We start from the raw sequence: 25226 nt of genomic DNA, 5'->3' as shown, positions 1-25226 counted from the left end.
CCTGGGGACATCTGTGCCGCTGCCTCATGGTCGGGGCCTGGCACATTCAGGTTTTACTGTTTTGTTGTCACCTCCCCCTGCCCGCTGGCCGTGGTCTTCGGGACCCTGTGAAGTTTGGGTCAGGGATTCTTCGTGACCCCACTGGTATTGGTCATTCAGTGCTTACAGCACTGCTTCTGGTGGTCAGCAGGGATGAAATAGAACGAAAGTTACGTCGGTAACTACAGTTCTATGAATCCCGAATTACCACGAGAGCATTCAGTCACTTAGAATCCTTGTGCGAACGCAAGAAGGTTCTGTAGGGACTGTATCTCGGTTGACACCGGACGTTATACCTTTGCTGGGGGTCAACTTGGGGTCACAGGTGACTTCGTTGGTATTATTACTCGCACTACGCATGCGCGAAGGGATCATTCAGTGCTTACAGCAACACCTCTGGCGGTCATTCGGGATTCATATAGAACCGTGGTTACCTATGTAACTTTCGTTATAACTCCTCTGAACTAACCCAGAAGATGAGGCAAAGTGGAATGTATTATGCTAGTTGCAAATGAAGGGGGTGTAGAACAGTCCAAAAAAAAGTGATTCGCAGGAGGTTTCTACATACTTAATCACAATGGCAGTCATCAAAGGGTTATTAAAAAACAACAACAGAGAAAGTTGCTGACGTCCCTTAGTTAGGAAAAACACACACCATGGAGGAACATTTGTACCCATTGTTAGTACCTGACCCATTGGTAAAATTACTGTACTACAACTTAAACAAACTTAAACTTAAACAAAACAACAACAAAAAGTACAGTACTACTTCATTACTTGAAAAGAGTAATATGTTTTTCAGATATTTCTTCGAGTGGCGGCTGACACTGAGGATGATGCAGAATCAGAGCAGCAGAGTGATCCTTCACAACGTTTGCAAACATTAGAGGGAACCAGACAGAGGCAAATTGAGCCTAAAATTGGTACGTGTGTGTGTGCTTGCGTTTGTTTGTGTGTCACATAACATGTCAGTGCAGTCACATTCTGGAATTTTATTTCCTATTATGCTGCCAGGAAGGAACGCTTTTAAGCCTCTAAACTACAGTGACAAAAAATACCACTCACTCCACTTCAATTGACAAACAGAAATTGGGTCAAGATTGAAATCTCAGTAACTCATTTTATGCAGGTTACCCTGCTCTAAGGTTATGGGGAGCTGGACGTGATTCCAGCTGATTTTAGTCAAAAGGTAGATTACTACAGATAGACGTCATTGAATTGGAACTGAATACGTACTGGCTGCCTGGACAGGCTAACACATACTGTATTCCTTGAAAATGTAGCGCTATCACACCCAGGATATTGAATTGATCGCAACTGGACTTTTTTGGTTGTTTGGTACAATGTTTTGCCTCTCATCCAAACAGGCTTCATCAATTCATACAACAAGATGTAATTAGGAGAGTACTAGCTTGGGATTGGAATTGGTGTTGAAATGCAGCTATTTATGCTCTAAATTTGGGCCACACCGCCAACCACCAGTGGTATCATTCTTTTGGAATGCAATCGATTGCCTTGAGAGGACTCACCTGTCAGATAATGTTAGGTCGGAACTCCCTCCAAAAATTATATACAGTTTAAAAGAGGCAGTGGAGATGCTTCTCCAGTCAAAGGGGACATTATCGGGTGATGTGACGAGACGCAGCAACAACAGTCGTCTGCTGCGTAAATTATAGCAGTAAGATAGTGTCATGTCCTAATGTGGTGCTTTACTGGAATAAAAGAAAAACAGAGCGTATCTTGAATGGACAAAGATTTGGCATTTACTTGACAAGTGTTTGGTCACCAATAAAATAAAAAGAAGTGATACTCCACTGTTGTCCTCATCTCAGATCGCCAGATTGCTCTTTACAATGCCCCCCCGTGCCCGTATGCATTTAGTTTTTGGACGCTTGAGTAGCATGGAATGGGCAAATGGACTCCACATTAATTTGTCAAGAAAATAAAAAAAATAAAAATAAAAGAAAAAAAATTGACATCAAAATACTGTTTCATTGCAAATCGCTATCATGGTGATCGTACTAAATAGTCATTTTTTTCTGTGCACAAATGAGATAAATTCTATTGCCGTGAAGTCTCCTTATCCCTGCTCTCTCCGCCGCGCTGCTGTGACGTGTCTGCAGCTTTTACTTACCTTGTAGCCACAGGTGACAAAGTTTTAAACATCTGTAATGTAAGTCGTCATATGTAGTCTTGAGTCTGCTGAGAAAAGTAGTACACTAAACCATGCTCACTATGTTTGCGTGGTGTTTTTGTGCGTTTGAGTACCGTATGATAGGCTCCACATTAAAGAATATGTGACAAAGCTCTTTACTTTTAGTACTTGACTCGTTCCCTGCGTGACTGGGAAGTCAATTTACATTGCAGAATGAATTATCTCAGCAATCTTGGTCAGGACCGAGTAAGTGAATGGGAAGTGACATAACTAAAGTCGTGTCCCCTGCCTGCACGCTGGCTGCTTATTGGCCACACGTGGAAGTGATCATTTGTTCCACATGATCAGTGATTTACAGTTAAATTTTTCATTAAGGCATCCAGTGGGGCATCGCAATACAATTAGCCATAAAATGTTCAGTCCACAATCGCAAATATCTGTATCGGTTTGATATCGGTTTTGGGTTTTTGGAGTTTGATAACATTGGGATATCGGTTAGTCATTAGCGGACAACTCTACCAAAGACGCGGCTTAGTTTGTTTCAACTTTTTTCTCTGGTGTGCATCTAGCGTTGTCAATGGCAGCCATGGGAATGCGCGGAAGCTGATTTCTTTGCTGTTTTGTGAGGAAACAGTTTGGACACTCTCTGAAAGGAAACTAAAATCTAAAATCCCCTGCCTTCTGCCGTCAACTCGCCGGAAGTTTGGGCTCCCAACTTTACCCCATCTTTGTTATTTCATTACTGATTGTCAAATTTTTTTTTTTTTGCTTAAAGGAATATAAATAGCATACATCAAGTCCATTCCAGCAGTCATCCTCAACGATTTGGGAAAACAATGAATTTCATTTTTTTTTGCCATGTTATAGTGAAGAAAAAATGTCAATAAATTATGCGGAAGTAGACACTTGCTGTGAGCAGACATTTTTAAATTTAAAGTATTTTAGATGGTGTTGTTTTCGTCAACAACGACAACAACAAAAATATTTCGTTAACGAACATTTTTTTTTATGACGATCACATCACGATAACGAGCTGAAAACGCGTCTTTTTTTATTTCAACGTGACGTAAAGATTGCCAATTTACGTCTGACGAGACGATGACATGAAAATGTGCCATCGTATCTGTCGTATGTTCACAATGCATGACATTTGATAGTTGTGCACGTCGGGTTTTTCTATGTGTGCTGTAGTCAGTCAGCCTGCTTCCGAGCCAGCCATCATTCACGTGAATTACGCACGCCCCCAACCCATCCCCGAAGCAGTCCAGATGAGCAGTTATGGAACATCAACATTAATGGCAGATTCATGGTCACATTCAGCTTAGGCTTGCCATCCGTCCCTTGAAATACGGAATCGTTCCGTAATTGGGAATTAAAAGTTGCGTTCTGTATTGAACTAATACGGAACGCAGTTTATTCCGTATTTCACAATTGTGCCATGGGGCGACCCCGCGCGACCCGCAGCGGGCGGCGGTGCGCCCAGCCCATGCACGTCTGGCACAGACAAAGACACACCTGCGCTCATGAGTGAACACTGAGCCAACAATAATGAACTAAAAACGGCAGGAGATATTAAAGACAGCAAGATAGTTATCTACCTGCCCACTGCTGTCTGCCCTGCGCTCCACTTCCGGGTTCGTTGCCTAGTTACGCTCGCTCGCTCTGCTCAGTGCACTGCCCCGGGCGTTTTCAAAACAAAGATGTCTTCAACACTAGACGCTAAGAACACCCCACCTCATCCTCAAAAGAGGAAAGGTCTCCAAAAAATAGACTGGGCTGGGAAGACTCGGCTCGGTTACCCCGTGGCTCGATAGAGTCACTGATGATGATTATAAAGCAAACTGCAAGGCAGGCAGGAACGTTTTTGCACTGTCTCACGGAGGTGTAAAACCGCATGCTGCAGGGGACCTCCACAAATGGAATATAAGATCCCAGAAGAGCCTTCATTACAATTCTTTGTACCTGAAACATCCCCTGAGCTTGATTTGGTATGTTATTATGCTCTTGTATATAGGCTATATTTATATTTACCTTTATACAACTTGCATTGATGGGAGCATAGCTAGGCTATTTCAGTTACTACTATGGTTGTTTATTTTCAGGAATGTTTTTTTTTTTTAAACATGCATTTCTTATCAATTAATATGGAATGAATTTATGTACTCATATAGAACATCTTATTTTGTTATGTTAACTAATGATCCTCATTTGGAATTATTCCTAATAGATTAACAGTAAATAAACACTGAATAAATAGTCCTACTGCGAATATATACTATCTACTGATTGATTAATAGTGATACCAAAATTAAAGCAATAATTTGACATCATCCCACTCCTACCCTCTAAATTACTGCAGCTGAGGCGACACAAGTATAGCACACAGTAAAACGTGGCCAGAGCTACAATAGAGCTGACTGTGGACACATGCTCAATCAGATGATTTCATGTGATTCCAAAATGGTGAAGAAAATGACTTTGGGGAGAACAAGGCAAGAGGCACTGTTGAAACAAGTCCTGGGTCCAAAGGTAGTGGGTGGTGTGCTCAAGATCTTAACATCACCCATCCCATTCTCCATTCAGACTGATGCCTTGAATAAATTGAGCAGGAAGACGTTTCCTCTTGCTATCCAGTACTTCAGTCCAGAGTCTGGGTTCACCAACAAAATGCTGGACTTCATAGAGAATGCAGACGAGTCAGCTGCTGGAAGTTAGCTTTCCTGGAACATTCCCTTAAGAAATTTGGCTTGTCAATGGGTCACGTGACCGGATTCAGTGCCGACAACACAAATGTTAATTACAATATTCTTAACTTCGTTTTCATTAACCTGCAGAAAAAAAAGTGCTGCAAGGACATAGTGCACAATACAGTTTTCTCATCTAAAAATAGATACATTTCTATGCATTTTAGGAGTTTTGGGATGCCCCTTTTTTTTCGCCCATAAGGCTTTGGGTGCGTGGGTGGCGTCCCTTATTTCTATTTCTGAAAGGTGGCAACCCTAATTCAGCTCCAGGCACGAGGATTCATGGTCACATTCTATCTATAATCCGACCGAAAGAAGCTTCCGCCCGCCACACTTGTGGCCACATACTTGGTGGGGAAAACATCTGTACTACGAATCTGGAACGGCACCTAAAAGTTCGACACGCTGATATTTCTGCGAAGGTAAGTTGTTAAAAGTCATTTTAAGATATCATAGACCTATATTTTTATTCAGCAAACGGTCCGTTATCATTTTAGTATGTATTTTCCACATTCTTGGTGTAAATGGAGCGCCGAGTTTAGGCTAGTATTTTAGTTTATGTGTTTATGTGTGCTGCTATTATTAATACGTCTTTGAAAGCAAACAATGTGCAGCTTGCCGACATGTAATGGAGAGAACATTTGGCCTTATTTGATCACACAGTACGCGCTGACCTGTATTTGGATTGTCTAAAAGATGGTGTAAAGACGTGTTTCTGTTCCCCATAGGTTTAAAATGACAGCAAATCTTAATTGACCCATATAAGGTTTGGAAATATGCAGCATATGTGTTCAAACAATGACTGAGCGTCTCTGTTTATTAAGCCCGTTGCTGCTCTTGTTTATTAAGCACGTTGCTGCTGGCTACATGGGATTATCATAACAGTTTGTAACGGAGCCCATTTTTCCCCCCTTGATTGATTGTTAACTCGTTCACTTGCATTGACCGTAATAGACGTCCAATAGTTTAGACTCTTTTCATCCTTCTGCTGTGAAGTTGTCAGTTTGTGGACAGTTTCTAGGTTGGCAGCGAATATTAACATTCTTTGCCAGTCCTCCCACTTCTAATGAATTTGACATCTAGCGTTGTCAATGGCAGCCAATGAGTTTATATAAAACACGAAACAGGCCAGCTACAGACGCTTTACATTGGGGTTTTTTTATGGTGTGTGTGTGTTGAATCACAACATGCATACTACTGTAATTAAACTTTCACATACTCACGTCCTGTATATAATGCTGAATGTTTTAATTGGCTTTGTAAATGCATCCCTCTCCACCCACCCAGATCCCTGAGGTCGAAATGTCGTCCAGTATTGCCACTGTGTCCTAATACAAGCCAGACTGGTTGGAACAATGTGCCAAAGAACATGTGCTTGCTCTTTAGTTTGGGCGTACCGGGCTACCTGTTTCCAAAGGTGAGATACTGCAGTGCAATTCAATTTGGACTTGTTCTGAGGAGGCCAGGAGTTGGTTATTAGTTTTGTGTTGTTTTTAGTTATCAGGGTTTGGCCTATTGTAAAATTTCCAAACATGTTTTTTTATGCTTCCTTAGGTTCCTTAAATTGTAAGATACAGATTATTTGTACCTCCCTGCACAGCAGGAATATTATTTTACTGCATTCATTGTGTAAATTTCACCAAAATAAAGCTAGTGTTGTGAAAATAAGTGTTTACTTGATTGTCAAAGTTCATTCAAATGTATTTATTTTATACTAAAACCTTGTGTATCCGTCAACCAATACTAGTCCTAATTGTTTTGAGATTTTGTCAACTAAAACTATACTAAAACTTGTTTGAATATTTGTCGGCTAAAACTCGCACATTTTGAAATGAATAAAATATGACTAAGACTAATAAGTATTTTGGTCCAAAAGATTAAGACTAAAATTAAAAAGGCTGCCAAAAACAAAACTGGTGTGCCATTTCTCGTGACGTCAGTTGCACACAAAGCTATTGTAATCACAATGCTGTTTACATGCGATCCTTCTCTTTGGTTGCTTTAAGACTGGCAGCCAAAATCTTGATTTTTAGCCCATCCAGATTTAAACTGCATGGCATTTTAATAGTCAGAGCACAGCACAGAAATCAAATTCTTGCAAGACATATTGAAACCACATATGGGAAGTTGTTTCAGATCAGATGTGGACAAGAATCTTCTGAACAGCTAAGATGGGTTTTGACTGTCTGTGGCGTCACTCTACGCTCGATAACGCCTGTCACGCCCAGATCTTATTTGGACAGAAGCCCGTTGACAGTGGGGTGTGTGGGAATTGCCCCCCAGCCAAGCCACACGGAAACGTGACAGCCAAACGGAAATGGTGTTCTGCTGCTTACCTCTTCCATGCGCCAACCGGGAGGGCGGATATTCCGCGCGTTCACCTCTTGAGTTAACCCTTTGTACTGACTCCATGTTCCAAAAGTTGAAGAAGGCTCACCGAAAACAGGTTGACAATTTATTCGTTGACAATGGTCAAAAACAAGGCAAAAACAGACGACGGAGGAACAATGCTAAATCCAAAACAGAGACGGCTGCGAACCTACGTTCATTGTTTATGCTTGTAAAATATCTCTACAGAGGCAACGCCTGTGTGTATCATCTTTTCTGTTGATGTGCGTTTTCCACCCGCGATCGGACACTTAAAGCCAGTTTTGTGGTTGTTTGAACGATGTGCTAATGTTAGCGAACGTATGCTAAACGTTTGTATCATTGCTTTAATAGCACCTAATTATCATTTGTTTACGTTGATGCGAACCTGTTTGGTATCGAGGATGAAACTGAATTCAGCAAATTATACGGACGTCCAGCATCGCCATTTGGGAGTTTAGCTCGCTGTATAGCCAGGACCGAGCCGTAGCGTCCTGGTGAGGACAGTTTATTCGCATTTCGTTGTTCATGCATCATGTAACATCATACTGTACACTTATTCAGCATGTTGTTCTCTATTGTATTTTTATATTAAATTGCCTTTCAAGATGACATATCTCTTCTATGTATTGGATTTTAGCAAGTAAATTTCCCCCCAAAATGCGATTTATACTCCGGTATATGTTTTTTTTCCTCTTCTTTGGGCATTTTATGGCAGGTGCGACTTATAGTCCGAAAAATACGGTACTAAGTACACCTGAGAAGTGAAACATCTACCAGGGCAACCAGAAAAAGTCCAGTTAGAATCGTTTTAAGGCCGTGACAGTGAAGTTACTTGGATGAATGAGAATATTCACAGGTATAGTGCTGTCATAGAACAACAGGTTAGCGACCTCCTGAGTGGAACTCAGCAAGGTGTCATCTTGACTGGATGGAGGCTTACATGGCAGCATCTGAGAGCTCTCTTCATCAAGCGATATCTGTATTTCCGAAGGGATCTTCAAGGCATCTTCAGTCAGGTAAGAGTTAACTACAAGAAGCTAGTGAAATGAACATGTGTCAGAGCACTTTTCAGCCGGTATTGGTTGAATGCTTGGCGACTCACAGGAGATGGGAAAGACGATCACAGTGCGCCTTTTGGTCGGCTAGATGGCGAAGAGTGTTGTGGGGTGGAGGTGGGTGGGTGGGGGATGGCATAAAGTCAGAACCAGAGGAGGAGCAAGCAGGCAGAATAGGCTATATTGGCTGAGCGAAATTCTGTTAGTACGTTCATAGACTTCATAACACTTGAAAGGACACGGGAAACGGGGCCGATCTGAAGGGGTCCTATTTTCAAAAACTTCAAATTCAAATATTTTCAAAACCAAAGCTGCTACTGACCGAAAACCAAAAGGGCACCTACTTTAGCCATATATGAGTCTCCATGAGCAGCGGCATCAAAAAAAATTTTTAATATCAGTATAACAAAATTTAAAATGGCTATAAAATTGTCAGATTTTACATGCATCTATATTTTCAGGATCACTAGCAATATTTAACATATCATGCAAGTTTTTGACCGAAATAGCAACTTAATTTTTTTTTTTTTTACTTAGCACAAATTTGACATTTTAAAATGCTAACAAATTACTTTATTTTCACATCAGAAACGTAATACTTGAGGAAAGCATGCAGAATCAATTATAAATAATATTTAAATAAGTTATAAATTCTATATACAATCACAACTTATTATGTATAGAATTATGTATAGAATACTAATGTCACTATGGGTCATGGGGAGAGTTGGCCGCTTGAGGACAGCCCAGCTCTCCCCTGTCCACCAGCTCGACCAGGATGTCGAACATCACGAAGGGCAGTTCACCCATCTCGAGATCCACGGCGATCTCTATGTTCTCCTGCTGGGCAAGCTCCTGCTTGGCCTGGATCTTCCTGACCAGGTGTCCGTTGTTCATCATCCTCTTTTTCCTATAACTTGCCGCGGTCCAGGTCGGCCTCCACGTCCCCGACGATGAACCCGATGAGCTTTAGCAAGTGCAGGCGCTGGGCCGGCCTATTGCTGACCATGAAGTTCTTTACCCTGGTCCAGTATTTGGTGCCGCACATGTGGCCGTGCTTGCCAAAAGAATACTCCATCGGCTCAGAGTTGGCCTTCCCCATGCACACATACTTGACCCTGTGGATTCTTGCGGAGGATGATGCCCCTGCAGGAGGCGGGCAGAGCATTGCCCATTCCAGGATTTTTTGTTTGTTTGTTTACTTAAGAGAATGATGAGGATAGGTGTGTGTGGTTTTCTGCAACACAGTATAACCATATGCAACATGTCAGTTATATAATACACACATCCATATGCTTTATAAACCAAGGGCGTAGGTTAAGGATGATATAACAGCATAGCCTGCATCTACACTTTTTGCTGGGGACGGGACATACATTAATAAGACCAAACAGATTGGGTGAACGGGGCAAAGGGCCACATTTCTCATAAATATGAACCTAATTAATTGATAGGCTAAATAATAAATAAACAAAATAAATATATAAATATGATATATTTATATATTATATATATTATATTTATTTATTTATATAAAAATACTATATTATATATTATATATTATTAATATATAATATATAAATATAAATAAATAAATAATAAATGCAAAATAAATCCATATCGACTGATACAAACTTTTACGTGCATCTGTTCAGGTGATACATTGTTCGATTCAAACCTTTGTTTTCAAAAACTACTAATGAAACATTTTGAAAACTCAATAAACTTAATAAATGTGTATTTTATCAGCAAACATAAACATAATGAAAATAATTCACTTAATAATGGTTGGGTTAGTTCTATCCTTACATAATATGGAAAGACAATCCAAATTCCCTATATAACTGAACTCATTATATATTGCAAATAAGGTTGCTCAAAATTTGGTGGGAACAATTTTAGCATCCTGAAAAGTTGGTTTTGTTATGTCCCTACCGTCCCCATGCAAACCTACGCCCTTGATCTAAACATATCTACCTAAATGAACACGATCAACATTAAATATAAATTAAATATACCGCTCACATAATGCATACAGTTGCTCAACATGGACAATAATCAGCAAACACATTAGGCAGGAAATTAGAATAACAACCTAGATTGACAAGTAAAATGAAAACATAAACCTTTAGCTTCAACAATGTTGTCAAAGGGGCCAACGATTAGCACAGGGCAGCTAGCAGTTAGCTCGCGGTGGCAAGCAAATGCAACGGATTATGAACTGAGGAACTGTCATCAACCAAACGTGTTTATACATTTTTAAGGCACACTTCAACACTATACTTACTTCTCTCATTTACACACAACTTTTTGATGGCAAGTAAACATGACGGTAGCTTGGGGACAATCCACACTGCTGTGAAGGGAGGAGAGATTGGGGTGAGCTTTGCTCTTCTTAAAGGGCCAGCATCGTAGCAATTAAACTAATGCACACACACACACCCACACACACACACACAATGGGCTTTCATACAAGATTCTTGGTTAGAGGTGAAAAAAACAGACAGTCACCGTTCATGTTACGTAAATATTTCGAAGTATAACGCTAGTGAGAAATCCAATATGGCGGCCGTAGCAGATAGTTTTTCCCATTGTATTCATGTTTCAAAATGCATGTATAGTGCGAAAAATTACCTTAAATCCTCATCCAAATTACTCTTGAAACACTTGTGCCTGCTTGCAGGCTTAAGTTTCATCCTGTTTCAAGTTAAATCCGGCGTTAGAACGCAGAATGTGTTTGTTTGAGAATTGCTCTTCGTACCAGGGGAGTGGGCCGGCCCTCTACCGGAAGAGGTTGGGCAGGGTCTCGGGGAAGTGTCATGTCAATAATATTATGAAGTCTATGGTTCGTTTCATTCAAATGGATCTACATGAACTCTGCTTTATAATATACAGTACGTCGCTATTTAGTACCCCAAAAAGTTCTACTTACGGTTTCCAATTAGCGTTTTTGTGTTGGCGTTTTTTTTTTACCGTGGCGCAGTGATATTGAGACGACAGAGTATAATTTTCAGTGCGTGAAGCTATTTTAGATAACGTGCACCAATAGTAGAGGTGTGCAAAATTTTCGATTCTTAGATTATTCGCGATTCGGCTGTGGAACATTCGAGAACGATTCACAAACATCCAAATTCCGATTATTGAAATATGCCAAGTACAGCGGAAGTACAATACACTCAGGGCGCCGCGCGGTCTTCGGAGCGCAACGAGGAAGAACGCAGCGAGAGTAGCTAAACATCATGCTTCTCGTTACCCGGCCCCTCGGGTAATGCCAATGCTCAACTCACGGCTCTCGCTCAACTCATGCCATGAGATAAAAAAAAACACAACAACATACCTGACTGCTGCCGAAAAGCTGCGACAAAATACGTCATCCACATAATGTAATGGTAGATATCATTTATATAGGACTAGATGCACCATTGATTCGTTAGCGTGAGCAGCACATCTACAAAAAGCTAGTAAACGGCCGCCATCTTAAAGCAGTACACTTCCCTGCAAGGCTGTTGTAGCGAACCTTCCAAGCAAACGTAATTAACTTTTTATCTAAAATACTCCTAAATCGGTAAAATATTGACTTGAATCTACCTTTAAAATAGTTTTAAAACTTTCACATGTCGAAAGTAGACAAAAGGGAAATTATGGAATAACGGGAGCAATTTTAACAACTTTAACAGTTGATTCACAACATTAAATTAATTGAATGTAGTTTAAAGCTGCTGTTACAGAATGGGGATTGGAGTTTTTTATTTACTGTTATTTTGTTTACTGCTATATGTTAACTTGATACTGAAATAGTAGTTTGGTTTAGCCTGAGAGGATTTTTGAACAATTTTGGAACTAATGTACAAAACATTTAATTTCCAAAAAAAAAAAAAAAAAAAAAAAAAAAAAAAAAAGGAGGGGGGGTGCATCAATAATCGTTTTATAATCGAATCGGAGCCTCTGAATCGTAATCGTAATCGAATCGTTAGGTGCCCAAAGATTCCCAGCTCTAACCAATAGACCCTACCCACCGACGTCACAAAATCACGTGATCGCTGTATCGCCCCCTTGTCCGTCATTTTGTGTCTGTATTATCAATGGTCTCAATTGATCGAGCAATTTATAATGCATTTTATGGAAGACCCGGTGCTTTCGGATGCCATAAACTCACTTGATGCGTTGCATAAAAGGCGTTATGTGGAAAAGCTTCAGTTTATCCATTCGGCAGATCCATATTTGATGCCTAAATCGATGTTTTTCGACCCGCTGTCTTCGCCGTATTTGCCTAACATCTGCTAGCAACCCAGATATTTACAACTATCTTGTCCACACAAAATCAGCCTATTCTCACGAAAGTTTGAAAAACTTTAAGAGCTTGGAGGCTTATAAATACTTCGTTGCTGGTTGGGTGAAACAGGTCCTCGTCCACGAAAATTCGGCAGGAATCTATCTTGTGCTTGGAAAGGTGAGTTACGAAATTTTCAATTCAAAATCTTTTGTTCTTGCTAACATCCACTTTCAAGTCTAATGTATTTCATGTCATTTGTCAATGGGGCTAGGGCTTTTAATGTTTATATGGTTTAGCGATAGCACTCTCACTACATACATACGTGTATGTTGTCGGCGATTAGCCTAGCAATGATCTTAATTGTGGTTGTCAGCCCCAAACCCTCTAAATATATATTAAATGCATCTTACCAGATATAAAATGACTACTACATAATCTGTGGTAATCGTTTGGAGCCCAGTTTTCTCGTCGAATTGCAGCAGCCCATCTCACTCTCTCCTCTCCGGGTTTCTCGGAATCCGGTAGAACTTCAAGCTGACCGGAAAACACAAGACATAAAAAGAGGCTATGTGTATCCTAGTAACACTGCTGCTACTTCACTTTGATTATTTGCCCTGCGTGAAGATAGGACTATCTCATAGGCATTTTATATTTATGTTTATTTAGATTCTATACTTTAAACTTTCCAGTCACTTTTGAGATTTTAACTTATCCACTGTAAAGGGACATGCTCCACAATTTCATTCTACAACTGTATAATGACAATAAAGGGCTATTCTATTCTATAATAAGTTGAAATTGTAAATACAATTTATTAATCATCTATATTTATTTATTTATTTATTTATTTATTTTTTAAACCTGTCCTGTTCGGCTGTTTGACACAGAGAATGGAAGTCTAAGTGCCCGGATTCTGAACAGTTTTAATGTTTCACATGGAGAGTCTGACATACTCCCATTGTGATCATTCAAAATACCTTTTTATTATGACAAAGCAGCGAACGGGAAGGGATTAGGGGGGGACAGAAGAAAAGAAATACAAGAGAAGAAAGAAAAGAAACACATACACAAACAACAACAAGAAATACATTGAACATCTAAACTAGTTACTAATATGCTGGTGCTATCGTCAGCGAGATGTATTTCCGGTTTACACCATTTGGGGGCCAATTGGCCAGTGAAAGAGGAGAATGGGGGTGGGGGTGTCTATAAGACTATAAGCTAAGTGATTGAAAGGGGTAGAGTGTACACAAATCAGTTCTGTGATCTAGAACCCAGTAATCGTGTGAATCTCTTATGAGTGTAAGCCCGTTGGCGACCAACCCTACGCCGCCGCATCGCCAATCCCGGCACCGGAACCCCCAACCCGAGCATGCCCTACCACATCCAGCAGCACGCAAGCCCCAGGGCCACGGCCCCAACCCAGCCAGCCCGGGGAGGGAGGGCGGGCAGGGGGGTGGGGGGCCATGCGCAGCTCATCCCTCCTCCCGCCGCCCAGCAAAGGAGCCACCGTCCCCCCCCCGTGGCCGGCAGCCGAGGCAGAGGGGAGGCCACACCCCGGGAGCCACGCCATATAGAAAAAGTGTGGGACCCACCTACCACCCTATTACTGTGGCTGCCAGGTTCCCGACTGGCAGCCATCACCCAGCACCGTGATGGGGGTGTGAGGGGAGGGTAGTGCAATGTATGCATTAAAATAGGAGAGCTTGGCTTGGGGCAGTGGGACCGCAGCATGGAGTTTCTGTCCAGCCGCCCGTCCCACCGCCCTTTGCCGGAGCTCTCCTGTGGAGTATGATGTGTGTGGTGCATTTAAAAAAGGTGCAGGGATGACGGGGCCTGTGGTGAGGAGGCAGCGGTGAGGCCCCCCCCTCTCCAACAGGTCCCAACCATCCCACAACCTTGGTGTGTGGTGCATTAAAAACGGGGGGGAGTCGGGCTGGGACTGTAAAGCCCCGTCCCAACTCTCCCTGGAGAAATGTATGAGCATGTAAGTGCCAGGGTGAAAAATATTTACAGTGCCGAAGTGAGAAGTGCGTGAGTTAAGAGGCAGGCTCCCGCGGGCGTGGCCCCGTCCACCAGAACCACCGGCCCCAGGGCGGAAGAAGCGTCAGGGCCCCGATCAATCCCCGCCCCAGACCACCCACGGCGCCTCCGCGACCGCCCACCCCCCTCCCACCCACCGAGGACCCACCCCGCACCCCGAGCAGGCGCCACACCAAGCGCCGGCGACCAGGGGGCGTCCACCCCACCGGCAAGGGACAGCAAGCCTCACCCTAGGCCCCGCGGGCCCCAAGAGGCCCCGCCGACGACCCCGCCGGCCGGGGGGCAGCCGCGGCTGCCGCGGCCCAGGGAGGCGGACAGGGCCGGAAACAGACCAAGGGGAGGGAAGCGCACCCCCCACAACCCACCCCCGGGCCAAGAGGGGCGCGCGGTATGGCACCAGAGGGCCCCTCCCCGGCACCCGGTACAGGGAGCCGCGGCTCCGGCCGGGCGGACCTGGGAGGGAACCATGGCTGCCGCATACACCCCCCGGCCCCCACCCCACCCTGCCGGCCGGGGAAGGGCCGCGGCCCCGGACCGGCACCCGCGCGGCCCCCCCACCCGCCCACGACACCAGCGCGCACCCGACGGGACCCCCCGCACAGCCAGACGCAACCAGACAAGCCCCGGCCGAAAATCCCGGGGGCCAAGACCGGCGGCGGGACGGCCCAGGGCAGGACGCCAACAAACTCCACCTGTAAAGCTGACAGAAGAAGAGGTTTATCTAACACCATTAGATGTATGCCAAGGACCAGTGAAGTGTATTATTTACGCATAGTTCCTTAATTGTTCCAAGTCTGATAAGTAATATATAGGGTGTTCCAAAAAAAGTTGCATATGATCCCCAGTAGCTGGAAACCAAATTGTCTATGAGTATCCTTGTAAAATAAGCCCATTCACCGACTAAACTGTGAAGGAAGAAAAAATATTTATTACATGCTGTTGGGAGTGTATAAAACAGTTCGGATTTAAACATGTCCAGTTTCCAGCTGCAGAAGGATGCATACAACTTCCCTGGACACCCCGCATACATCAATTTATGTATACATTTTTATTATTTTTGTGGCATTCCTTCGCAGGTGAGAGAGAATCCTTATTCTATGTTCATCATTCTTGCGACCGTTTCCCACTGTTGTTCGTATTTGTCCATTTTATTTGTCTGTTTGGCAGATATTTTCTCTAACGTTATATATTCAATGATTAGATTTAGCCATTGGTTAATGCTAATGTTTTGTTTGTTTTTCCAATTCAACAATATTGTTTTTTTGGCTATCGTTAGACTTGCTAGTAGTGGACGGGTTTGATGGATAGAGATATTCACTGTATTCAGATCGCCAAGCAGACAAAGAGTTGGAGACAATGGAATCCTGCAGTTCAATAGGAAAGAGAGTTTCTTCGTTACCTGTGCCCAGAAATCTTGTATTGGTTTACATTGCCAAAGAGCATGAAAGTATGTATCTGAAGTATCTTCGTTGCAGCTTGTACATTTATCGGATTGGGACAACCCCATTTTGTGCATTTTAGATTGAGTAATATGCCATCTGTGCAGTATTTTGAACTGTATAAGCTGAAGGTTCTTATTCTTTGTCATTATAAATGCATTTTTACAGATGTTGGACCAATAGTTATTATCTAATGTTACCGAAAGTTCGTTATTCCATTTTTCGATTGGTAGGCAAGTAGAGTTGTTACATGAGAGGGCTTTATATACTTTTGAAAGTATTTTTTTTTTGTTGAGGATGTATATTTATTATTTTATTTACGAAAGGTGGTGGGTCTAACGTACCCGTTAGTGATGGAAATTTGCTTCTGATGGCTGCCCTGATTTTATTGTATTGAAGGAAATTGACCCCTTTGATCTGGAAATCTTGTAATATTTTTTCATATGACATGAATGTATTATCTTTAAACAAATGCTGTAACTGGTTTATTCCCGTATCATCCCATGTGCTGAAATAAATAGGAATTTTATTAACTCCAAAGTCTGGGTTGTGCCAGATTGGTGAGAATTTACACGGGGCTTGTTGTGATTGCGTAATTTCCATACCTCTCCACCAGGCTTTCAAGGTACATGCTATCATTGGGTTTTTGAAGCAGCTATGGTGCTTAATAGTAGAACTAATAAAGGGGAGGTTTGCCAATTGTATTTGGTTGCAGTCTGTTTGCTCTAATTCTAGCCATGACTGTTGTTCAGTGTTAAGATATAACCACCTAATAAGATATTGTATTTGATTTGCTCTATAATAGTCAGGGGTCGCGTTAACCGGAAATTTTCCGTCGTTGACCGGTTTTTTAAAACGGTGACGGAAAAAACTGAAGTCCGTCAGTCATTTTGACAGGTCGCAATTCACACCCCAGACCACAGGGTGGCGAGTTAGCATATTAATTAGCTATTGTCTCTCTTAATGCATGACGTCGTTGGCTATTCTGTCAGAATATTGTAGCGTAACCGGGGTCTGGCGGCGGCACCGTGATTGACACATCAACGCGAGGTTCTTATTGGTGCACCCGGTGTGTGCCAGCGCGTCATCCAATTGATGGACAAGATTGCCGCCTGTGTATAGACCCCAATCACATGACGTCACAACTCCGCCCCCCTGACCGGAGCCGCCATATTGTGTGTCAGCCCGTCATGTTTATACATTACCGCTACGTACATGCCTCCTATTACGGCGTGTTTTTCTGCTCGTTAATATTAATAATCAAAATGGTGAAGGCGTGTGTGGCGGTTGGTTGCTGTAACAGAGAAGATAGACGGAGAGACTTGAAGTTCTACCGTATTCTGAGAGACGCGAAGATGAGAGCGAGATGGACTGCTGTAATTCGACAAGAAATCTGGGCACCAAACGATCACCACAGACTATGTAGTAGTCTTTTTATATCTGGTAAGATGCATTTAATATATATTTAGAAGATTTTGGGCTGACAACCACAATTAAGATCATTGTGTGACGTTGGTGATTGGGGTCTATATCGTTGCCTCCTTTTCTTTGGGGGCGGAGTGGTTGGCGGTAAGCAGAGTAAAAAGGGAGAAAAATACCACGACGTCCGTCTCTTAATTTTTCGCCGCCAAGCAAGCATTACAATATTAATTAAAAATGAATGAAAACTAAATACTATTGAATATGTCATCATTATCATTTTAAAAATTTAAGTGACGGGTAAAAATAGACTATGACCGGATTTTTATGACCCTGTCAGTCAAAATGACAGACAACGAAAGTGTCTAGCGCAACCTCTGATAATAGTGTTGGAAATTAGGGGCCTCTAGACCCCCCTCTGGTTTATTTCTTTGCAATTTGGCAAGGCTAATTCTGTTTTTCTTGTTTTAAAGTAGAATTTTGTGACGGCTGAGTCTAGGTCTTGAAACCATTTTTGAGTGGGTTTAAAGGGGATCATTGAGAACAAATAGTTTATTTGTGGTAATACTTTCATTTTGACTGTTGCTATCCGGCCCAAAAGTGAGATGGGTAGATTATTCCAGTGTGTCAAATCTTCACATATTTTTGCTAGGAGGGGTGTATGGTTTAGTTTAGTTAATTCTGTAAGTTTTGGTGAAATGTTGATTCCAAGATACTTTATATTCCCTATTGGAATATTGTGATTTTGATTTGCAGGATTCCATGAGTTTGTTGATAAGGGCATTATAATTGATTTTGACCAATTTATAGCATAATCTGATATTTGTGAAAATGTCTTTATTAGTTCAAAAGTCTCATGTAGGGAGGATTCTGGTGTTTCTAGATATAAAAGTATATCGTCTGTGTATAAGTTAATTTTGTGTTCCGATGTGTGCGAGCAGATCCCTTTGATATTAGCGTTTTGTCTTATTGCAATTGCTAATGGTTCAATAAATAGAGCGAATAATAGGGGTGAGAGTGGACAGCCTTGTCGAGTTCCCCTTTGAAGACAGAAACTTTGTGAAATGACCCCGTTTGTGTTTACAGTGGCTTTTGGGGCGTTGTAGAATATTTTTATCCAGCGGATAAATGGCTCACCGAAGCCAAATTTTTCCAAAACTTTGAAGAGAAAAAACCAGTTGACTTTGTCAAATGCTTTTTCTGCGTCCAAAGAGAGGATAATTGCTTTCTGTTTATAATTCTGTGCAATATTAATAAGATTTAACAAGCGTCTTATATTGTTTATATATTGTGTATATATATATATATATATATATATATATATATATATATATATATATATATATATATATATATTGTTTGTAGAGTTACGTCCTTTAATAAAGCCGGTCTGGTCTTTATGAATTATAGTGGGAAGAGTTTGTTCTAATCTAGTAGCTAAAGCCTTTGCAATAATTTTAATATCTGTATTCATTAAGGATATTGGTCTATAGTTTGCTGGTTGGGTTAGGTCTTTCCCTTCTTTTGGCAGTAGTTTGATTACTGCAGTGTTCATATTGTCTCTAATTTGACCCTTGGCACTGATTTCTTGAACCATTCTATAGAAAAGTGGTGCCAGCATATTCCAAAAGTGTTTAAAATATGATGTCGAGAACCCGTCGGGCCCCGGTGCGCGACCTATTGGCATGTCCTTTACGGCATTCCATAATTCAGTGAGGGTAAGTGGGGTATCTAGCAATTGTTGGCTTTCTAAAGTTATTTGGGGGATGTCAAGATTATTAACGAATAGGTCAATGTCTTCATTATGATCATTTGTCCCCGAGTATAAGTTTTTGTAGTAGCTATAGAAAGTTTCGTTAATTTTTTCTGGTGATTGTGTTATTAATCCGGCTGAATCTTGTATTGTTGTAATTAATGTTTTTTCTTTGTTACGTTCGAGTTGGTTTGCTAAATATTTCCCGGATTTGTTATTATGCTCAAAATTGGTATATTGTAGTTGTTGTAACAGAAACTGAGTTTTTTTAGACAGAATACTATTGAGCCGTTCTTTGGCGCTGAAAAGTTCTTTTGTGGTATTGTCTGTGGGATTATTGGCGAATTCCTCCGTCAGTTGTTTGATTTTCATTTCTAATTCGTTTTCCAACTTCTGTTCTTGTTTTTTTTATATGATGAATATGAGATAATCTTGCCTCGAATTACGCATTTTCCTGTTTCCCAAAGCAATGACGGTGAGATGTTTGGGGAATCGTTAAGTTTCATAAAGTCTTTCCATTCTTTCTTAACGAATGTATCAAATGCTGGGTCATCTAATAAGGAATCATTACAGCGCCAGGTTGCGTGGGGTATCGTGCGGGAGTCAGTTTTAAGGGCTAAAGAAATTGGTGCATGATCACTGATGATTATTGGATGTATTCTTGGCGAAATATTATTAATAGCGGAATTATTCGCTAGAAAAAAATCGATTCTTGAGCACGAACCATGGGCTAGGGATTGAAAGGTATATTCCCTTTTTGTTAAATGTTTTGCTCTCCAGACGTCACTTAAGCCAAAATCGTCCATATATTTCCGAATAGTTCTTGCAGTTTGTGACTGTTTAGTGAGTTTATAATTGGAGCTATCTATACTTGGATCGTGTGTAGTGTTAAAGTCCCCTCCTATAATAATTGTTGAGTTCACTGACATGTCACTCAGTTTACCAAAGATATTGTGGAAGAACTGTGTATCCTCATTGTTTGGGGCATATATGTTCACTAATGTGAACAGTTTATTACTTATGGTAGCTTGTACTATTATGAATCTACCTTCCGGGTCTGCAATTGCACTATTTAATGTGTATGAGATTCTTTTATTTATTAATATTGATACTCCTCTTTGTCTGCTGTTATAGCTGGCTGAATACATCAAGTTAAAATTTGAGTGTTTAAGATATTTCTCTTCGGATTTGGCTAGATGTGATTCTTGCATGAAGAAGAGGTCTGCCTTTAATTTGGTGATGTATTCCATAATTTTAGTTCTCTTTGCCTGCGATCGGAAGCCATTCACAATAAATGAAACAAAATTTATATATGTCATATGCAGATATTTCTAAGTATCTTAAGGAAAGTAATGATCTCAGGATGTGTGTTATAATATTTGGTCCTGAGTGTCATCAACCATTCACATTCATTAGAAGCCATACGAGTATGTAATAAATCAAATTCTAATAGAAATGAATGCAATTTTTTGTAAACCGCTTGGCATAATTCACACGACATTAAGACGTTGTTAGAAGGATTAGATACATGGGTAGCATCATCACTAAACATTACAATTTTAAAGCGTGTACTTAGTGTGTGTTTGAAAACAGCGGTGTGGAAAAGGTGAGACAAATAACCCAGAAAAAGAAAAGATATGAGCGCCAGTACAGAAATGTGTAGTGTGAGACATGCGTGACTCTTAAAGACTAAGTGATTATCATGCAACCCTGATCTGTACGTGTGCATTGTTGAAATAAAATCGACTTAATACGGCATTGTGTACATATTGGAAGTGTTTAGGAAGTACAGACAAAGTGATTATCATGCAATCCTAATCTACACATGTGCCTTGCTCAAACAAAAAAACACTTAATTCAGCATTATATACGAACTGGAAGTGTTTCGAAGGTACAGACAAAATAGTTATCATGCAGCCCTAATCTACATATGTGCCTTAATCAACCCAAAACAATTTAATTCAGCATTATATGCATACTGGAAGTGTTTAGGAATAGCAAACTAAGTATTAACCCCTTAATGCCTAAATTTTTTCCCAATAATAAAAAAAATAATTGGGGGGTGTTTTTACTTTCAAATAGATGCTAAATTAAATTGAAAGTGTTAATTTGAATATAGCCCATAAAATAGTCATACATTTAGGTATGATGCTGATTAGCGACAACAGGCAATTAAGGAAAACAAATGCCAAAAAAGGCACATTCCCATCTCAGGTCTGAACACACTTTTATCACAACATCTTTTTTCACTGCTTGTGAAATTCTGAAAAACAATTATTGTTTTTGTTTAAACACAGATGTACATCACATTTTTAATCAGACTAGAAGACATATGATGTAAATAAATAAATAAAAGATGATTTTTATCATAACAGGCAGGGCAATGGCAAATGTGCTGGCAACGATCACCCCTCTATTGTCAAACCATTTGACTGCTCTTATGCAGACATTGTCCACAAGAGCCTCTTGCTCTTCAAATGTCCCTCTTCGCTTCTTCTTCATCTATGAGTCTGCACTGAAACAGCACCACGCAGGCGATTGTGCTGCACGGTCCCAAGTGCAGGTATGCCCTTTTTTGCAAGAGCAACAGATCTACAGATGAGAACCAGTTATCAAAGAACAGCAGGATGAATGACTTGTGCAAGCTTGAGCACAATATTACCACTGGCTCCTATGTCTGGTTGGCCTGGTACCGGATCTATATTCCCTGTGAATATGTCAAATGAGTGCACCAGACCTCTTGTGTCGCACAGTACAAAAATCTTGTATCCCAATTTGTATGGCTTTTTTTTTTGATATATTGCTTTAGGCTCGATCTGCCCTTGATGTAGCTCTTGCAGGTCTTGCAGGTGCAGCACTGGTGGTTGGAGGTGGATGAGGCGGATCATCATCATCTTCCTCACTGCTGCTAATGTCCACTGTAGAGTCATTGCTGCTGCTTTCATCACCTGGTGCAGAAAATAATAAATCACTTTAGGAAACACCAAACATTTTTATCTTTTCAGTGTGTTCACTTAGTTACATCCATAGATGTCAAACAAGCTCAAACTTGACACAAACTCACCTTCACTAGCTTTATTAGGATTGTACTCCTCATCGCTGCCCTCACTCTCACTGAGAGCACTCTCAACAGGAGGTGGTTTGGCCCGGTGTGCTAGCTTTGCGTAAAAAGCTGCTGCATTCATTTGTATTTCTGCAGAAAAATGAGGTAAAGAAATTACTGTTATAATTTCAAAACAAAATGTGTTGAAAATCAACATACATACAGTGCCGTGCAAAAGTATTCGGCCCCCTTGAATCTTGCAACCTTTCGCAACATTTCAGGTTTCAAACAAAGATATGAAATTTAATTTTTTTGTCAAGAATCAACAACAAGTGGGACACAATCGTGAAGTGGAACAACATTTATTGGATAATTTAAACTTTTTTAACAAATAAAAAACTGAAAAGTGGGGCGTGCAATATTATTCGGCCCCTTCACTTTCAGTGCAGCAAACTCACTCCAGAAGTTCAGTGAGGATCTCTGAATGATCCAATGTTGTCCTAAATGACCGATGATGATAAATAGAATCCACCGTTGTGTAATCAAGTCTCCGTATGAATGCACCTGCTCTGTGATAGTCTCAGGGTTCTGTTTAAAGTGCAGAGAGCATTATGAAAACCAAGGAACACACCAGGCAGGTCCGAGATACTGTTGTGGAGAAGTTTAAAGCCGGATTTGGATACAAAAAGATTTCCCAAGCTTTAAACATCTCAAGGAGCACTGTGCAAGCCATCATATTGAAATGGAAGGAGCATCAGACCACTGCAAATCTACCAAGACCCGGCCGTCCTTCCAAACTTTCTTCTCAAACAAGGAGAAAACTGATCAGAGATGCAGCCAAGAGGCCCATGATCACTCTGGATGAACTGCAGAGATCTACAGCTGAGGTGGGAGAGTCTGTCCATAGGACAACAATCAGTCGTACACTGCACAAATCTGGCCTTTATGGAAGAGTGGGAAGAAGAGCACCATTTCTCAAAGATAGCCATAAAAAGTCTCGTTTAAAGTTTGCCACAAGCCACCTGGGAGACACACCAAACATGTGGAAGAAGGTGCTCTGGTCAGATGAAACCAAAATTGAACTTTTTGGCCACAATGCAAAACGATATGTTTGGCGTAAAAGCAACACAGCTTATCACCCTGAACACACCATCCCCACTGTCAAACATGGTGGTGGCAGCATCATAGTTTGGGCCTACTTTTCTTCAGCAGGGACAGGGAAGATGGCTAAAATTGACGGGAAGATGGATGCAGCCAAATACAGGAAAATTCTGGAAGAAAACCTGTTGGTATCTGCACAAGACCTGAGACTGGGACGGAGATTTATCTTCCAACAGGACAATGATCCAAAACATAAAGCCAAATCTACAATGGAATGGTTAAAAAATAAACGTATCCAGGTGTTAGAATGGCCAAGTCAAAGTCCAGACCTGAATCCAATCGAGAATCTGTGGAAAGAGCTGAAGACTGCTGTTCACAAACACTCTCCATCCAACCTCACTGAGCTCAAACTGTTTTGCAAGGAAGAATGGGCAAGAATGTCAGTCTCTCGATGTGCAAAACTGATAGAAACATAACCCAAGCGACTTGCAGCTGTAATTGGAGCAAAAGGTGGCGCTACAAAGTATTAACGCAAGGGGGCCGAATAATATTGCACGCCCCACTTTTCAGTTTTTTATTTGTAAAAAAAAGTTTAAATTATCCAATAAATGTTGTTCCACTTCACGATTGTGTCCCACTTGTTGTTGATTCTTGACAAAAAAATTAAATTTCATATCTTTATGTTTGAAGTCTGAAATGTGGCGAAAGGTTGCAAGGTTCAAGGGGGCCGAATACTTTTGCAAGGCACTGTACATTTGCTTCTGTTTGATAGTTATCAGCTCATGCTGTGTTCATTTTTCATTATATAGAAATAAGAAAAAAAAATCAATAGCAATGACATTGTTTATGCAACACGTTATGTTTATTATGTCTACAGATGACAACAAGTGTGGCAATGTCTGAATAAAACGTGTCTAAAAGTGGAACGACATGGAGGCACCCGTGTGCACCGTTGCATATAAAGGATGCGTTCATTTATTTGTTCTACAGAAAAATAGTAACCACAAATGCCCTTTTTTATGCAACACATTACTTTTGTAATGTTTACAGATGATAACGAGAGTGATAGTTTATAGGTAAAACGCGTGCGAGTGTTGCAAACCTTCGACAAACAACGCATTTACGTTTGCGGGGTGGCGGGGGAGGGGGGAGGTGCTTTTCCGATGATGCCGGCTGTAGCGATAGCGCTACAAACCAAAATCGTCATAGAGCTTCAAAAATACTCATCATAGAAACTCTATCTCATCGTGTTAGCAACACAAGTACACAATAAGACGGTACATATTTTTTTATTTTAGCTGACTTACCTTGAATTGAATGAATTAGTCAAGTTGGTGCGCAGGACTTCGACATGGCTTTCATCTTGAATATCACGGTCCGGAAAAGGAAGCGGTGTTGTCTCTGGTCGAACACGACTGAAACTAATGCTTGAAAAAGGTTCCTAGGCATGTGTTTGACATTAATGTACCGGCAGTGAACAAAGGCAGACGATATTTTGGCCGCTTTCAAAGCGGGAACGGTATGATGCCGAATCGCGACATTCGGCGTTAAGGGGTTAAGCATCCCTAATCTATACATATGTCTTGCTTAAATCAAGACAGCTACATTCAGCATTGTATGCATAATAGAAATATTTAGGCATTACTTATCGGTCAGAATAGCCATGGGGTGAGCACTTGGTCTCGGTATTGTTGACCATCAATGAAAAGTTTGTCGAGCGTGATAATTGCACGTTTGCCCTCTGCTCTGGACCGCTTCAGAATTGGATAGAGGATTTTCCGTCTTTCGTTGA

At 41.1% G+C, this 25226-nt stretch overlaps 1 protein-coding gene across 1 annotated transcript in view; it reads left to right on the top strand.

The window, feature by feature from the left end:
• The window catches only part of LOC130912457 (phospholipid-transporting ATPase ABCA1-like), a 235362-nt gene that overhangs the window by 103820 nt on the left and 106316 nt on the right, over positions 1-25226 (top strand). The window contains exons 20-21 of the mRNA XM_057830569.1: positions 842-962; positions 8182-8324. Of these exons, the coding sequence (XP_057686552.1) occupies positions 842-962; positions 8182-8324 (264 nt within the window). The remainder of the gene's footprint in view (positions 1-841; positions 963-8181; positions 8325-25226) is intronic.

This window comes from Corythoichthys intestinalis, chromosome 1, assembly GCF_030265065.1.
Source record: "Corythoichthys intestinalis isolate RoL2023-P3 chromosome 1, ASM3026506v1, whole genome shotgun sequence".
Lineage (NCBI taxonomy): Eukaryota > Metazoa > Chordata > Actinopteri > Syngnathiformes > Syngnathidae > Corythoichthys > Corythoichthys intestinalis.
The sequence above is the reverse complement of the archived record's forward strand: the minus strand, read 5'-3'. Positions and strand labels throughout refer to the sequence as shown.